The sequence below is a fragment of the Osmerus mordax genome, chromosome 3 (genome assembly GCF_038355195.1).
Source record: "Osmerus mordax isolate fOsmMor3 chromosome 3, fOsmMor3.pri, whole genome shotgun sequence".
Classification (NCBI taxonomy): Eukaryota; Metazoa; Chordata; class Actinopteri; order Osmeriformes; family Osmeridae; genus Osmerus; species Osmerus mordax.
This window is the reverse complement of record NC_090052.1, coordinates 4409013-4425159: the sequence shown is the minus strand read 5'-3', so window position 1 is coordinate 4425159 and position 16147 is coordinate 4409013. Positions and strand designations below refer to the sequence as shown.

Below are 16147 nucleotides of genomic sequence, written 5' to 3'. Positions count from 1 at the left end.
CAAATAGAGACTTATCATACAGGACTGGATATGCAGCCACACAAGCGATTAGTTTCTCCTCCATCTTGAAACTGAAAGCTCGAAATGTTTACCATGGTCGCTACATTACGAGAAACAAGAAAACAATCCGATTGGCCATCGCTAGTGAAAATCGCTCCTCATTTGCATAAAGTTTAGAAAATCTCAACTCGAATACCCACAATGCACCACGCAAGCGATTCGCCTGGCTCCATTGAAAATGAATAGAAAACATGTTGTCGCTCGCATTGCGTTGCTGCAGTGGACACGCACCGTTATGTGCCACATGATCCAATGTGTCAGCAGCCTCTGAACACTCAAAGCTGCTGGTAACAATAGCATGTACAGTACCTGCAGAGCCGGAGAGCCCGGAGAGCCGGAGAGCTGCAGTTTCAGGACCGCAGTTCTAGGACCCTCGCTTCATCTGACAGCGCCACCTAAAGAATTGGATTACCATGGACCACAACAAGATAATCAATATTTTCCTGCAGTAGCCTAGTAAATGTAGGTTACGGCTCAACATTAAATTATAACAAGAAGAAGAAGTGATGTAGCTTGTTTCATAAAAAGATGGACGAGAATCAGAGTGTAAGTAGCTAATTTGAATCACGTGTGGTTATTTATAAAACAATTCTGGTGTCTTGAATTGGACAATAAAGTTAACGTTAGCAAGCAAACTTCAACTTTGCTGTCAAAATCATTTCACGACACTGGAGTGGTTTTAACCACACGTGATTCACATTAGCTACTTTTACCTATGAGCTACACTGCCAAACATACAACTATGGAGTTAGATAAGTTTCATAATTCAAACAAACAAACGTAACACGATTCACACATGTATTTCATGATTCACAAATAAATGTAACGCGATTCACAAATAAATGACCCCATTACATTTGTTTGCAACCTGACGAACACGAGTTACAAATCGGAGAACACGAGTTACAAATCGGAGAACACGAGTTACAAATCCCTGCATTTGTATGTGTGGATTTTTGGAACTTTCCTGACGCGCTTAAATTCACAAATGCATTTTTTCTAAAAGATAAATATGGCTGATAGGATCTGCAGCCTATCAGATGTCTCCAATTTTAGCCAATCACATGTGGACTACAACAACCTTACCCGCCATAGTAACAGACTTGAGATCACGAACAATGGTGTCTGGTGGTAGCCGCCCACCAAATGTAAGTGAAATATAGCTTGTTAATCTTATTAAACCGATTATCATACGTGATTGAATATTCTTGAGAATGGCAGGATCCATGTTTAGTCATTTTAAGTGTTTCTTAGGCTAACGTTTAGCAAGTTAGCTAGTCAATGTCTAACTTGGCCTTGCTAGCTAACGTCATGGATACAGTACGCTTGCTGCATTTGTTTGTGGTCTAGCCAGGTAACATCTTACATGGGACTTTAGTGAACAGATCCTTTTTCATCAAATAGTGCTACATTATATAGTGTAGCATTTTCATGTCATTGTTAGAAAGGTAAACTTTGTTGATGAAGTCATAAGCAAGTTAAGACAGATCCTGAGCATTAAAGGTAGAATATAGTAGTCAAACACATCAATATAATAAATTGTTAAGTTAGAAATTGGTTATTAGAAAGTCATGCTGATTAACTGCAACTTCCATGAAGACATAATAACATAAAACACCCTGTAGACTGTGATCAAGAACATTTGCTGGCCAAAACCGAAATCTGACAGTGATGAGGATGAGGAAGACTTTGTCCCATTTGAGACAGTTACTCTCATAACTGAGTTTTTACAAAAATTCATTGTGGAAGGTAATACTAATTTCCTCTATTGGATTTTGAAGCAGTTGCTCCCTGCTAATAAAGGGATAAAGTCTAGTGGAACTACGTATGTTATGATAACATTGAGGAAATTCTGCAGTATATCACGCAAATCACATTAGGTGTGCATATAAAGGGATTATCCTACACTGTGTGATGCTGTGCTAACTGAGTAGTAGTAAACCACACTAATACAGAGTTTGAGCCACACCAGGTCATCATCAGAGGCTAACGCATTAATTGATATGGATATGGGGTGGATACCTGAAGAAAACTATGAGCCATGTAATCTGAAAACCAGTCTAAAACTAAATGTGTAATCATTCTAACAATGTACTAATATGTCTTCACCCAGATTGTTCTGAAGATGGCAGGAGAAATGTTTGAGGTGGAACTACCTGATGGTCATGAGATTCAGTTCCCCAACCATGAGAGCCTGGATATCTGCTACGTTCGGATCAAAGGGGACTTTCAGCCCAAGTCCTGCCAGATCTGCTAGGAGAAGCTACAGAGCTCTGCTATGGAATACAACCATTTGTTTGTGTTGATCCAGTAAGGTAGAATGAGACTACATTGTTAGAACTGGATCAGATCAGTGCAAGTGCCATTTTTGGTTATTATAATGTTCCTATTGTCATAAATAAAAAAAAATTATTTATTGGGTTCAAAGAAGAATGAGTTTATTCAAATAGTTCAGGGTTTCTAACAATTTCGTCAAGACGAACCACATCATGAATCAATTCACATGAAATATTTAGAGACATGTTATTTTAACAATTTCAATAAAACAAAAGTCAATAACAACCGATTTTCATTGCAATGTTGTATTTTCCCCTAGATATTAACAAAGGTAAAAATTCACATATATTATCCACATAACCTTCCTTTCATTCTGGACTTTATTACCCAATGATGCAGGTGAGGACTCTCATTGCAACACAAACAGGACCAAAAGAGGAAATTACATAACATTCTTTATGTAAATATAAATAGTATTTCTACTTTTCAGAACAGAAGTTCAGATATATCAGCGGTGATGCTCCACTCAGCATACGTTGGAGTTCCTTGGTTTCCAAGGAACACTCATTTGTCAATTTTGAAAAGATTAGCCTTATCATAAATCAATTCACATGAAATATTTAGATCATTGCTCACCACGTTTAAAGAATAATGTTACATTGCTTATTTGATCATACAGTCACTCTATATTACACAATGGGGAGTCAGCATTGGACCAGCAGTTCTATAGTCTTTCCATGGAATACTTCATAAACAAATTCACATAAAATATTTAGAAACATGCTATTGCAGACATTTCTATTAAACAAATGGTATAACAACATATATTGCATTGTAATGGTATTTTTTCACCAAACATCCATACTGTTTATATACATTTTTACTTAATGGATTTTGTTACCCTGCAGTCTGTGACTTGTGTATGCAACACAAAAAAAATGTAAAGAGAGAAAATATATATATAATTTGTATTTAAATAGAAAGGGAGTTTCTATGTGGAGTGGGGGAGTCAGTTGGCTGAGCGGTGAGGGAGTCGGGCTAGTAATCCGAAGGTTGCCGGTTCGATTCCCGGTCATTCAAACTGACGTTGTGTCCTTGGGCAAGGCACTTCACCCTACTTGCCTCGGGGGAATGTCCCTGTACTTACTGTAAGTCGCTCTGGATAAGAGCGTCTGCTAAATGACTAAATGTAAATGTATCATCCCTGATTAAGTTGGTTGTTCATATTAACATTGAGTTTTTCTTTAATACATGTTGGGGTGTCAGTCTCAACACAGTTTAAATATGTGTTTAGATTTTCTTCAAGCTTTCAATAGCTTGGGCTTTAGTGTACGTCCTCCATTCACTAGGAATTTGACCTCTTCCCTGAAATTTTTTCCCATAGTAGTTTTCCAGGTCTTTTTTAAATCGACACACAAACCACTTCCAGTATGGCAGTTCAGAGAGGTCAGGGGTGATGCTCCAGTCAGCGTACTCTGGACCACCAGTTCTATACTGTTTCCAAGGAATTGACTTATCTGAGTCATGGTTTGGTAGAAAATGACCATCACTTGCAACTGAAGATGTGCAGAAACTGGTACAAAGTTGTACTGTGCCTTTGAAGTGCCATCCAGTGAGTCCATAGGGCCGATGGAAAGAGACACTGTGATCTACCCCCCGATGCTCACTCATGGTGTTGGTGCAGATGGCCTTGCAGAAGGGACACTGTACCCTGCAGCAGTCACAGAAGTGCTTGATCAGAATATCATCTGGCCTCACCCGGAAGTTATCCATTTTGAGTAGAGACACGTCACTGAGGCTTTCGATTATCTCCTTGACTTTGGTTTTAAGACCTTGCCTTACCACCTCTTCAAGAAATTCAAATGTAGTAATGGCACCAATATTTTTATATCTGTTGTTCTCAAATTTCAGCTCGTCTTTCAGGTAATTGGAAAATAATTTCAGCCACATTATGGTGTCACCTTGATTAGTTTTGACAGTTTCAGTTGCTCTGTGCAGAGCATGGCTTACACACTGTTCTTTGCATTTTATATTACCTTTGATAATGCTGAGAGTTTTGACATCATTTTCTGAGAATATGTATTTGTTTACAGTCTCTCTTATAAAGGACTCAAAGTGTGTCTTTGGCCTCTTAGCGTAGGTGATGTAACTGTCAAAGTTTTCTTTCTCCGCTAGCGACTTCAGGATGTGTTTCTCTAAGTTAGACCTGTTCCCACTGAATGGTGAGTAACTGCTTTGCATCTCGTCAGCCAAATCAATTGCTGTTTTGTCATAGATGGCTTGAATCATGGACACTTTCAATTGATTGCAAATCACTTCACCAAGGACAGTCACAGATGATGCACCTTCATAAAATCTTTTGAAAATCATGTAGTACTGTGGTTTTTGTCTGTCCAAGTAAGTAAGTGCATCATTATTGTTTTTGAATTCCCTGTAGGACTTTGACAGAAAATGTTCTGCATGTTCGCATGCATGGAGTGACAGATCCACAATGAATGTCTTTTTGAGAGCATAGTTATTTTTTGTTGATTCAAAATCCTTCACTCTGGTTTGGACATGAACAGCTATGTTCTGCAAATAACTGTCATTGTAGCCTCTCGTGGCTGTGGGCGCCTCCTTGATCATGTTTTTTGTTTCTTTGACAACGCTATTGATAAAGGTGTCTAGCTGCTGTTCTTCTGAATATGTCAGATGGTTCACAAAGTCATCATTTTTCACTGTCTTATTTCCTGAAAAATCAATTCCCAGGAATTGTTTGAAAGTACCCCAAAGACTGGTTTTGTGGGATAGCCTGTGTTCATCTTGTGTATTCATTTCATCTTGAAGGCATTTATTTAAATCTGAGTGCTTACTTAAGATTGTGTATTGAGAATAATTTCCCAAATTACATATGTTTGAGTACAATTTGCTTGTTCTACACTCATGTACAAGAGCAGGTTCATTACCAATCTCTACAAGAACATGAATTATTCTTTCAGCTATGTCAATGTCCTTGATGGCAGGGGTGTCATTAGTTAATTCAACCACCCACTCTTCCCAAACACTGCTGAACTCCTTATGAAGTTGATCTTCATCCATTGCCTTGTCTTTCAGTTTCAATGCAACCTCTTTGCTCTTTTGAAAGAGCTTGTCTTCATACAGTTTATTTTTTTCATCCAGCTTGTGGCGGGCCTCCCTCTGTTGAATAACCTCCTCCAACTTCTTTTTGGACCCCCTCACAAGTTCTTCATGAAGCTCACCTATTTTGCATTCAAATCTACCTTTCCACTGAACCAGTATGTCTTTATCTCTCTCCTCCTCAAAGTGCTTTTTCATGGCTTCTTGCACTTTGTCACAAGTCTTCCTCATTTCTGCTACAAGGTAAGATTGGTCAACTTTGTGGAGTTTTTCATTTTCAATTCTGTTGTAAAGTTGGTTTTCAATGGTTAGCATTGCACTCCTCAATGTCCAAGTCCATTTTCCATACTGAACCTCAAGTTTTCGGTACACTGCGATTTCAAGTGTGTTTTTGAAACTAAAAACAAAATTTTCATTCAGCAGTGCATTCCAAAGATCTTCAACTCGGGTTTGGAATGCTGATAGCTTCATGGCAGTTGACTTTGAAGTTTTGGACAGAATCATGTTCTTCAACTCCTGTACATTTTCACTGTAACGTGGATTGGGTGGAGCCATCGGTGGGCTGCCCTCCCATAGCTGAGAAAAGTATTTTACATCTTCTTTTATGTCAAAGGAAATGACATCACTGAAGCACTCTGCTTCACACCCCTCCTCTTTGGCTGCCAGCTGAGTCATCTCATCCAGTTTCTCCTGTAGGCGCCTTTTGCCCTCCATGTTTTTCTCTCCAGCAGTGATGTCTCCAACGTTCTGATGCACAAACACACAGCTTGGAGAGAGTCTGACCTTCTTCATCCTCATGAAGGCCTGGACAGCAATCTGAAGGATGTCCTGCATCTCTGCTGGGTTCTCTCCAAAGATGTTAATCAAGGTCATGTTTCCAAGGCCAATCACAAATGTTGCCAGCTCGTTGTCATGGTGAATGGTTGCCTTTCCTGCAAGTTCTAGAGCCCTGAGTCCCTCAGTGTCAATAACAAGAACATAATCAAATGGAAAGTCTTTTTTCATCTCTTTTGTTAACCTCACAAGCTGCATGAAAGCACCTCTGGTGCACCTTCCAGCACTAACGGCAAATTGCAGTCCGAACATGGCATTCAGCATTGTCGATTTCCCAGTGCTTTGGATTCCTAAGATAGACAGAACAAAGACTCTGGGATCATTTAATTTCTTGATGACCTCATCCAAAACACTCTTGATCCATGTCAAAGGCACATGACCTGCATCACCATCCATCAGCTCCATTGGATGTCCAGATATCATAAGATCTGCAGCCATCTCAGGAAGGTAAGATAAGTTTATCTCAGCTATTCGCCCTCTTGGAACAGACACATGTGCTTCGTAAATTTGTCCCACTTCCCGCCAGATATGCTCACAGCCAACTGTTGCTGATTGCAGCTTCTCGGATATTTCTTCCAATTCCAATTGCTTTTTTTTGAGTTGTACTGATTTGTCATGTTTCTTTTTTAAGGCCAATACCCCGGACCACTTTTCATCATATTTATGATGAAGCTCTGAGACCTCGTTCGTGGAGAGATCGTCCAACAAGATCACTATCCATTTGAGGAAATACTTTCTCTCTTCTGATCCCAGAGAGCGCAAGCTTGTGAGAAACAACTTAATCAGTTCACTGAAAGATACGTCTTGTTGTTGGTATCGAATTTTCTTCAGTTCATGCTGTTTTTTGCTTTTTTCCATCTCAACGTTTCCCTGAAGACGATAAAGGTCTTTGTTCTTTCGACACCAGTCATGCCACAATTTACCTTGACATGGAAGGAATGTGTCTTTAATTTCAGAGAGTGCCTTAACCTTAAGCAGATCCTTAATCTCCAAAGCTGCATTTTTTCCTGTTTGGCAAACTTTATCATTTTCATCTAGCCTAAATCCTGACTGTTTTGCCACCTTTTCAAGATTGAAGGATAAACACTGTGGGGACAGCATCTTGCGGATAATATCCGTCAGTTCTTTAGATACCTCTGACTGATTTCTGTCTCTCAAACCAATTCTGTACTTCCCAGGTTTGAACTCAGAAGCAACAAAGTCATCATCAGTGAGGAGACAGATGAGAGGTTTAGGAGACATGACAAGATCTTGCACAATGGCTACCCTTTTGTCATCTTTACCAAGACTTGGTAAAAGAACAACATTGACTGAGGAGAATTCAGTCAAAAAGTCCCGTTGCTTTTCATGGACAACAGCATTGCCACGGAGATTACAGAATGCAACACAGTCAGTGAACGCATCATCGGTCTTTCCAGCAGGACAGTACCAACCGATTTCTGCCACACCGTCCATTAGAATGCGGGTTTTGGTGCTGCCGGGGCAGTCTCTATGGAAGAATGTGCTGTGACGCTGGTTTATCAAGTTGTTCATCAGCTGAGACTTTGATGAAGACACAGATCCAAATCGAAAGAATGCGATCATTGGGGTCTGTGCTTTATAAATGGGCATACTTTTGCTAGTGATCCCATTTAATTTGCTTGTTGATTTCCAGCTTTTTCCAATCTGCCTGAATGTCCAAAGGGGAAACTCAATCTCCTGTGTGAATAGGTCAGGAACAAGCAAAGGCAAGGCATACTGACATGCTGAGAGTTTAGTGACCATGTATTGTCTAAGGAAACTGTCAGAACAGTGAAATACAGCCATCTGAACATCCATTGGGTGAACATGGGAGTGTTTGTCTGTAGAGTCACTTTGTTCTCTCTCACTGAAAAGAGCATCATAAACATTTTTATCTCTATCAGCAGTTAAAGTATGATTTATGGACTTCATCTCACTTTTGTCTTTTTTAACAGGAATGTATCTGGCTCTGTAGTCTAACAGAAACAACTTCTGCAGGAAGGTATGCGCTAACTCCTTCTCTGACCTGGGCTCATGTTGGTGTTTTGAGGATGGTCCAATGTTGAGGAAGTCAGCTGTTGTCAACTTATATTCATGTTTGTGTTGTAGTTGAAGTCTGTCCATCAGCATCTCTATGTTGGCCAGTAGTTTTGAGTCGACCATGTCACCTGAAGTGTCCTCCATTTGTGGTGTTTCTTTTCCCTTGGAATACAATAAAATACATGTTCACATTTAAGTCATAATATTACAGAAATGTCACTGGAAATACATACTGTATATGGAGAAAAAAAACTATTGCCATAACTTTATTTTACCAAGTTATTTTTTCCTTTTTTTTTACCTTGTCACTGATGTCAACAGCCTCTTTATTCATGTCACCTGATAGATTTGACAAGGGACAGAGACAAGAGTGGAAAAAGATGATTGAATGTAGATTCAATGTAACAGCTTATTTAACTACAACAATATGGTTTAAATTGATTATGAAGGCATACCGGATTCATCTCTCTCTTCTTGTTCCGTTGTCGGCCTGCTCACTTCATCAAACATTTCTCCACTGTAGCAGCCGGGGGGGGTTTCAGAGACCATAAGGTTTATTTTGTCTAGCAATGACAACATCTCTAAGGGATCATCCATGCCCCGTTTGCAGGTGTGATATCTATCTCTGCATGTGTCTATCAGATGCTTTAGGTCACTGTGGGCTCTCAATTCACGTAACACATTACTGTAGTCTTGCTGATTATCACAGGTAAAAACAGGAATGACAAAGGCAAGAGATTTTTCTCCCAGCTTTCTTTGGAGCCACTGTGCTTCTCTCCTGAGAGAATCAATATGCTGACCCAGCGTTGAGAGTAAAAGGAAGGCGTGGATTCCCTGCTCATGAGCGACCTGACCAAGGTAATGCTCTAATGACACCTGGTCAACCTGTTCTGTGGTCTGTAAGCCCAGCATATTGATAATAGAGACATGACGGCCACACAAATCATACAGTCGCAGTGCGATCTGTGAGCACCCAGCTGCTGCCATAAGAGATAACTGTCTGTCATGTGTGAGAAGTAGATTCTGAGAGTCCATCTCTACAGAGTCAGTGTCGCCAATTAATACAACTGTTAATTTAGGTGTCCCTGGAAAAAAAACACATTATATTTACTTATTCGTATGACTTAACTGTCTTATCTGTCTGTAAATTGTTTCATGATGAAAAGGATGAAGAGAACAAGTCATCATACCTGTTTGACTAGCTTGTGGGGAACAAAGATGTTGATAGTCACAGCCAATGACAGTCAATTCAGTGATTTCAATAGCCCCGTAATCAACCTGAAAAAAGAATAGACATGAATTTCATGCATGGTCTCATGTTTAGACGTAATGCTAAATTCAAGATTGTGTTACTTGTGTTATTTTACAACCCATTTGGCTTCTCTACATAGCATTCTTACCTCTTCTTTGCTGTCAGTGCCAACATCATCCATGGTTCCTTTTTCCTCAAAGATTTGAGGACGAGGGTCTGTGAGCTGTGGCTCCAGGAAATCATGCTCTTGTTGATTGATAGTGACACCAGGTGTCTTCGTTGAGCTCTCATGTTTTAAATCCTCCATGTTTCCTGGATCATCTTTGTGACAAAGAGAAACTGATAAAAACCATGTATATTTGGGATCTCTCTTATCTGTTTCCATTGGTGCTGTCAAACGATTAAAATATTTAATCGCAATTAATCACATTAATGTCATAGTTAACTCGCAATTAATCGCACAACAACTTTTTAAAAGTAAACTTTCCATTCAGAATCTTATTGGCATCCATTTCGGCGTCTCGCGCTCGCCATCCACTCAAAACGTAACGTCAGCCTACTACTCTTTAGCCGCTGAGCCACCTGACCTGGAGTATAAACCAGCATTCATCACTGAACTATTGATTTATGCAAAAAAAACTATCTAAATATCCACTAAATGAAACCCAAAAATTCATGCCATAAATGAGTATGGCATAAATGTTGGTCTAGCCAGCTACTTTAATAATTGAAAAACACAATTTTGTGCAAATTTTTTCACCATACATAACGCTAGCCGAAATGCAAATTTTCACTGTTAAACACTATTGATTTATGCTAACGCCGAAGTTCAACATAGTCTAAATTATTGATATCAATAGGCCTACAAGACCTCCTCCGACCAGCGGGGGCGATAACACCTGCGTGAGAGAGGCCTAAGGAGAGAGCTCTGGGGCTTGAGGAGAGAGGTCTGCAGTTGGACCGTATTGGACCGTGCTGCTATCAACTACCAAATGAACGTGAATACTGTTGATACAGTGAGGGACATTTTTTTTTATCCCCTGCTGATTTTGTATGATTGCCCACTGACAAAGAAATGATCAGTCTGTAATTTTTATGGTAGGTTTATTTGAACAGTGAGAGACAGAATAACAACAAAATAATCCAGAAAAACGCATGTCAAAATTTTTATAAATTGATTTGAATTTTAATTAGTGAAATAAGTATTTGACCTGCTCTCAATCAGAAAGATTTCTGGCTCCCAGGTGTCTTTTACACAGGTAATGAGCTGAGATTAGGAGCACAATCTTAAAGGGAGTGCTCCTAATCTCAGTTTCTACCTGTATAAAAAACACCTGTCCACAGAAGCAATCAATCAATCAGATTCCAAACTCTCCACTATGGCCAAGACCAAAGAGCTGTCCAAGGATGTCAGGGACAAGATTGCAGACCTACACAAGGCTGGAATGGTCTGTCAATCTCCCTCGGTCTGGGGCTCCATGCAAGATCTCACCTTGTGGAGTTGCAATAATCAAGAGAACGGTGAGGAATCAGCCCAGAACTACACGGGATGGTCTTGTCAATGATCTCAAGGCAGCTGGGACCATGGTCACCAAGAAAACAATTGGTAAAACACTACGCCGTGAAGGACTGAAAACCTGCAGCGCTTGCAAGGTCCCCCTGCTCAAGAAAGCACATGTACAGGCCCATCGGAAGTTTGCCAATGAATGACAACTTCACCGCATCAAAGGGACGATGGACGGGGCCATGTACCGTAAAATCTTGGGTGAGAACCTCCTTCCCTCAGCCAGGGCATTGGGTATTCCAGCATGACAATGACCCAAAACCCACAGCCAAGGCAACAAAGGAATGGCTCAAGAAGAAGCACATTAAGGATGGAGGAATGAAGGAGGGAGCTGAAGGTTTGAGTTGCCAAACGTCAGCCTCGAAACCTTAACGACTTACCCTGCGAGTCCACTACAGAGACGCAATGCGAGCAATACGCGATGCCTTCCATTAATTTTCAATGGAGCCAGGCAAATCGCTTCCGTGGGGCCAGCGATTCGAGTTGAGATTTTCTCAACTTTATGCAAATGAGGAGCTATTTTCGCTAGCGATGGCCAATCGGATTGTTTCTTGTTTCTCGTAACGTAGCAACCATGGTAAATATTTCTAGTTTTCAGTTTCAAGATGGAGAACAAACTAATCGTCTGTATGGCTGCATACCCAGTCCTGTTCGATACGTCTCTGTATTTGTACAGGGATGCTAACAAAACAAATTATGCATGTTGCAGGGTCGCCGACGTTGTTGGTGCTTTCAGTTAGGGGTCGACCGATATGAAATTATTATTATTTTAAATCCTGAGAATACAGAAATGTGAAAATACCTGCAAGCTGAAAGCTGAAATGAATTTTAAAAATGTGTGAGTCACACAAGAGAGGCAGTGTGGAAACTGAACTGCATCATCTAACAAAGCTAAGAGCTTAAATACAATGTGGGAGAAGCTGAAAGCTGAACTGTTAAACTGTAGAAGTAGTATATTAGTTTTAGTAGCTGAAATTATAGTTGGGATAGTAATAGCAGTAGCAGACACAGTAGTATTAGTGGTGTAGTAGAATAAAATAGTTCCATTAGCAATAGTAGTAAATGAGGTATTAGCAGCATCTGCAGAATTAGAAGTTGTAGTGGCATAAAATATAGCAGCAGGTCATGGGCGGATCTACAGGGGGGCAAGCGGGGGCAGCTGCCCCCCCACTCTAGAGCCTTGCCCCCCCAGCTGCCCCCCTAACTTTGGTGATCCAAAAACTGTACTTGTAAAAAAAAAACGCCACTATGTCCACAAGCTTCTCAAAACATTGAACTGAACAATACATTTACCGAAAGTGAACAATATTTTATTTTATTTTTTATGTATTCTTAGCCCCCTGCCCCTCAAATAGCTACGTCCTTGCATCAAACGTGCAGAGCGACGTTCACACAGTCTGGCTCGCACACAGCGAGTCTGCTGCGGTGCGGTGGCACTGCATCCCGGCAAAGACTGGAGCGACTGAGCTGCCCCTCCGAGCCTCTGAAGGTGAAGTCAGTTTCCCCAAGTGAAGTTTAAATGCACATGTTTAACTTAAAGTTACATTGGTAATGAATGTAATGTATGCTAAAGACGATTCAGTATCAGCAAAAACAGCGAGTCTATTACGTTAGCCAGTCAAATCGCTTCATTTGTAACAGCACTTTGATTAGTTTTGATTTTAGTAAAGACAAGAACAGCTTAATATATAATATAAACTCTTGTTTGTATCCATAACGTTTACTGATGGTCGCTGTTTCGCCGACCTTACGTTACAACACACAATAATACAGTGCCAGTTAGGGCTGGGCGGTATGACGGTATATATATAAGGTAGTCAGGTGGCTGAGCGGTTAGGAAGTTGGGCTAGTAATCTGAAGGTTACCGGTTCGATTCCCAGCTCTGCAAAATGACGTTGTGTGTCCTTGGGCAAGGCACTTCACCCTACTTGCCTCGGGGGGAATGTCCCTGTACTTACTGTAAGTCGCTCTGGATAAGAGCGTCTGCTAAATGTAAATACCGTGCAACGGTAGAAATGTGTATACCGGGAGAGATTTGGCTATACCGTTTCAACCGCGGTATACTTTTATACTATATTTTTGTATTACACATGTCAATTAAATGTCTGGTTCTTGTATTGTATATTAGCCATCATATAAATCCCATTCTTGCGATATTTAGAATTGTAGTTTAACTTTTATTTGATTTGCTATTTTCGTTTGACCTTGAAGCACATTTGCGTTGGTCTGACGGAACGGAGTGTATTTTGTCGAAGCGGACCACATTCATGCCGATGCTAATTAATTATATATTTAATGACCCATTCTGCAGGTAACCAATTCGATTTGTTGTTCAAGTTTTATGTCTCGTGCTGTAAAATTATTGTTGTAAAATTACACTGGTGGCGTTGCTAGCATTCTTGATCTAGGATGACTAGTGAAGGCTAACTACTTACTAACTAAGAGTGAGGTCATGTCGGGAAATATCAAACTGAGGCTTTAACATATCGACCGAGCTTTAACGAGGTTGATATGCCAAAACCGAAGTTAGATATGGATAGTAAAACTCAGACTGATTGCTTTCGCTCATTTTTAAATTTTCGTCGGAGGGCATTACGGATCCGTATTGAGCTGTGAGTAGGTCACCACGCGGATGGCATGACTGCGCATCAGCCAATCGGAACGCTCGTACTCGTAACTTTTTGGAGTCTTTTGTTTTTAACTCAAGTGTTGTCTCATGTGAGGCAGTTGTATTTGTTTGTAATAAATAATCGAGTGTGATGATGAAGTATGGTATGGTTATTTTGTACCATTTCTTAATTGAATTTACAGAACAATTACTATACCGTGATATATACCGTAACCGTGATATAAAATGACTCATACCGTGATAGAAGATTTTGGCCATATCGCCCACCCCTAGTGCCAGTTGGGAGATCGATCATTTATATGATTAGCTAAGCAGTCCTATAAAATCCACTTACTCTCACATATTTTTTGTGAAATGTTAGCTGCAAAGCACAACAACCGTCGCCTTAAGCTTTCCTAAAAAAGATGGGTGATCATGGGTCATTAGTGGACTGTAATGATAAGTTTTTAATTATAATAAGTACTTGAGTATTGTCTGCTGTAGTCCACTGCATCTTGGACACAAATATTGTACTTTGAATTTTCATTTAGCTTTTTAGACTTTTTAAAAGATGCACAGTTTAGTTTAGTTTGAACACTGGGCTCAGGCCCGGAGTGGCCATTGGGAGAATCGGGGGAATTCCCGGTGGGCCGCTCTGCCCGCTCATAAATTGGACCAGCAGATCGCCTGCTTTCTCTTAGTTTTTTCACACACCGAATAAAACAATGTGTGTTAAGTTACTATGTGACTGATAAGTAAGCTAATAGGCTACACTAGGTTTTAATTAAACGCATGATCAGACTGTGCATTAAAAAGTGCAGTTTTCGGTTGTCGCGCATGCTCTCTTTCTCAAACAAACCTTGGTGCATGTACCAAGGTTGTTGCCATGGAGACAACCCTAAACCCTCATTTATTGTGTTAGCAAGATTAAGCTGATGCGAAAAGAATAAAATGGATGGGAAAAAATGTCAGGAGGAACTGAAAAAGCCAGGTAAAAAGAAAGGTCTGTCACTTCATAAATCTAGGTTCCTGCAAGGGTGGGAAAAATATGTTTCCTCAAAAGTCCTGAATCTTTCAGGTAAAAGTTTGGGTTGTAATTTCCGGAAATATAACAATATAAGTCCAACATAATGTTCATATTACATAAAGCTAAAAAAAACGTTTGCCCTGAAATTAATGCAAAAAAATTCTACTGCGCCCTCGCATTAATGTGACGTTCCAAATTCAAATTACATCAAAACCTTGCCTAGGTCCTAGGTTCGGGTTAAGCCCCGAATGTTCAACGTATGACACGGCCCCTGGTGGGGATGGGCTGGTTTGGACAATCGAACTGGCAACCTTCGGATTACCAGCCCGATTCCCTCACCGCTCAGCCACCTGACTCCCACGGGACTTTGACAGGAGCAGCACTGCAACTGTACACAATTGTACACTGTACACAACTGTACACAATAGAGTCAGTCTGTTAACAGGCTTATTATATGGAAATTAGTTTGTTGAATTGATTGTCATTATTGAATATAGTTTACTGATTATTGTTCTTTTGCAACATCAAATAGCAAATGCAGAAACAGAGACAAGTATGTTTCAATGTCCCGGGCTGTTTTTTGGTCCCAGTCCGACCCTGCATCCCATGATGATCCTTCGCAAACCGAAACTTAAGGAATATAAACTCTGTATGCACACAAGGGTGACGTGTAACCTACCAGTAAGCGGTTTGATAATTTGACACTGTATGAACGTTTGTCTACAGTAGGCTTCTTAACGCACACAAAAAAAGTGCGAGACACTTTTTTTTTATCTATTAAAATTGTGTTAGATAATTGGAAATGTTACTTCTAGTTAATTGCATCACAAAGTGCGAGACACTTTTTTTTATATCTAAGCCTAAACTATGATTAATTTAGATTTCAACTCTTGTTATTGTCAGACAAAACATTAGCATGCATTTCAAACCATTTTATAATGATGCTGATACTCATGCTGATAACTTTATTTTCACTTTCTCTATATAAAAAAAAATTCAGACGCGAGTCAAGAGCTAGACGATTTATTTACGCTACTTTATACAAATGTCATGGATAGCTAAAGGCTACTTACATTCTGAAGTGCGTCCTCGTCCTTTTTCTTTCATACAACGCTGGACGACTGAGTTGAGTTAGCCTTTTCTCTGGTTAAGTATCCTACTGAGGACATCCCGTGGTGATCCTTCGCAAACCGAAACTTAAAGAATAGAAACTCTGCATGCACACAAGGGTGACGCGTAACCTACTAGTAAGCGGTTTGATAATTTGACACTATGAACGTTTGTCTACAGTAGGCTACTTGCACACAAAATAGGCTGCTTTTCTTCCAAAAAAAAAGTGCCTAAAATTGTGTTAGATAATTGGAAATG

The 16147-nt window shown here is 40.1% G+C and overlaps 1 protein-coding gene across 2 annotated transcripts; it reads right to left on the bottom strand.

The window, feature by feature from the left end:
* Positions 1 to 251: 251 nt before the first annotated feature.
* Positions 252 to 15905, bottom strand: LOC136940946 (interferon-induced very large GTPase 1-like). Of its 2 annotated transcripts, XM_067233290.1 has the most exons (7): positions 15853 to 15905; positions 9729 to 9901; positions 9519 to 9606; positions 8784 to 9413; positions 8630 to 8667; positions 8315 to 8490; positions 252 to 455 (listed from the first exon to the last, which is right to left on the bottom strand). In XM_067233290.1, exons 1-7 carry the CDS (start codon positions 15884 to 15886, stop codon positions 425 to 427), a joined length of 1170 nt encoding a protein of 389 aa, XP_067089391.1. In that variant the 5' UTR covers positions 15887 to 15905; the 3' UTR covers positions 252 to 424. The 2 variants fall into 2 exon arrangements, with proteins under 2 accessions (XP_067089391.1, XP_067089390.1); XM_067233289.1 differs by lacking the exon at positions 252 to 455 and having other exon boundaries at positions 3537 to 8490.
* Positions 15906 to 16147: the final 242 nt, after the last annotated feature.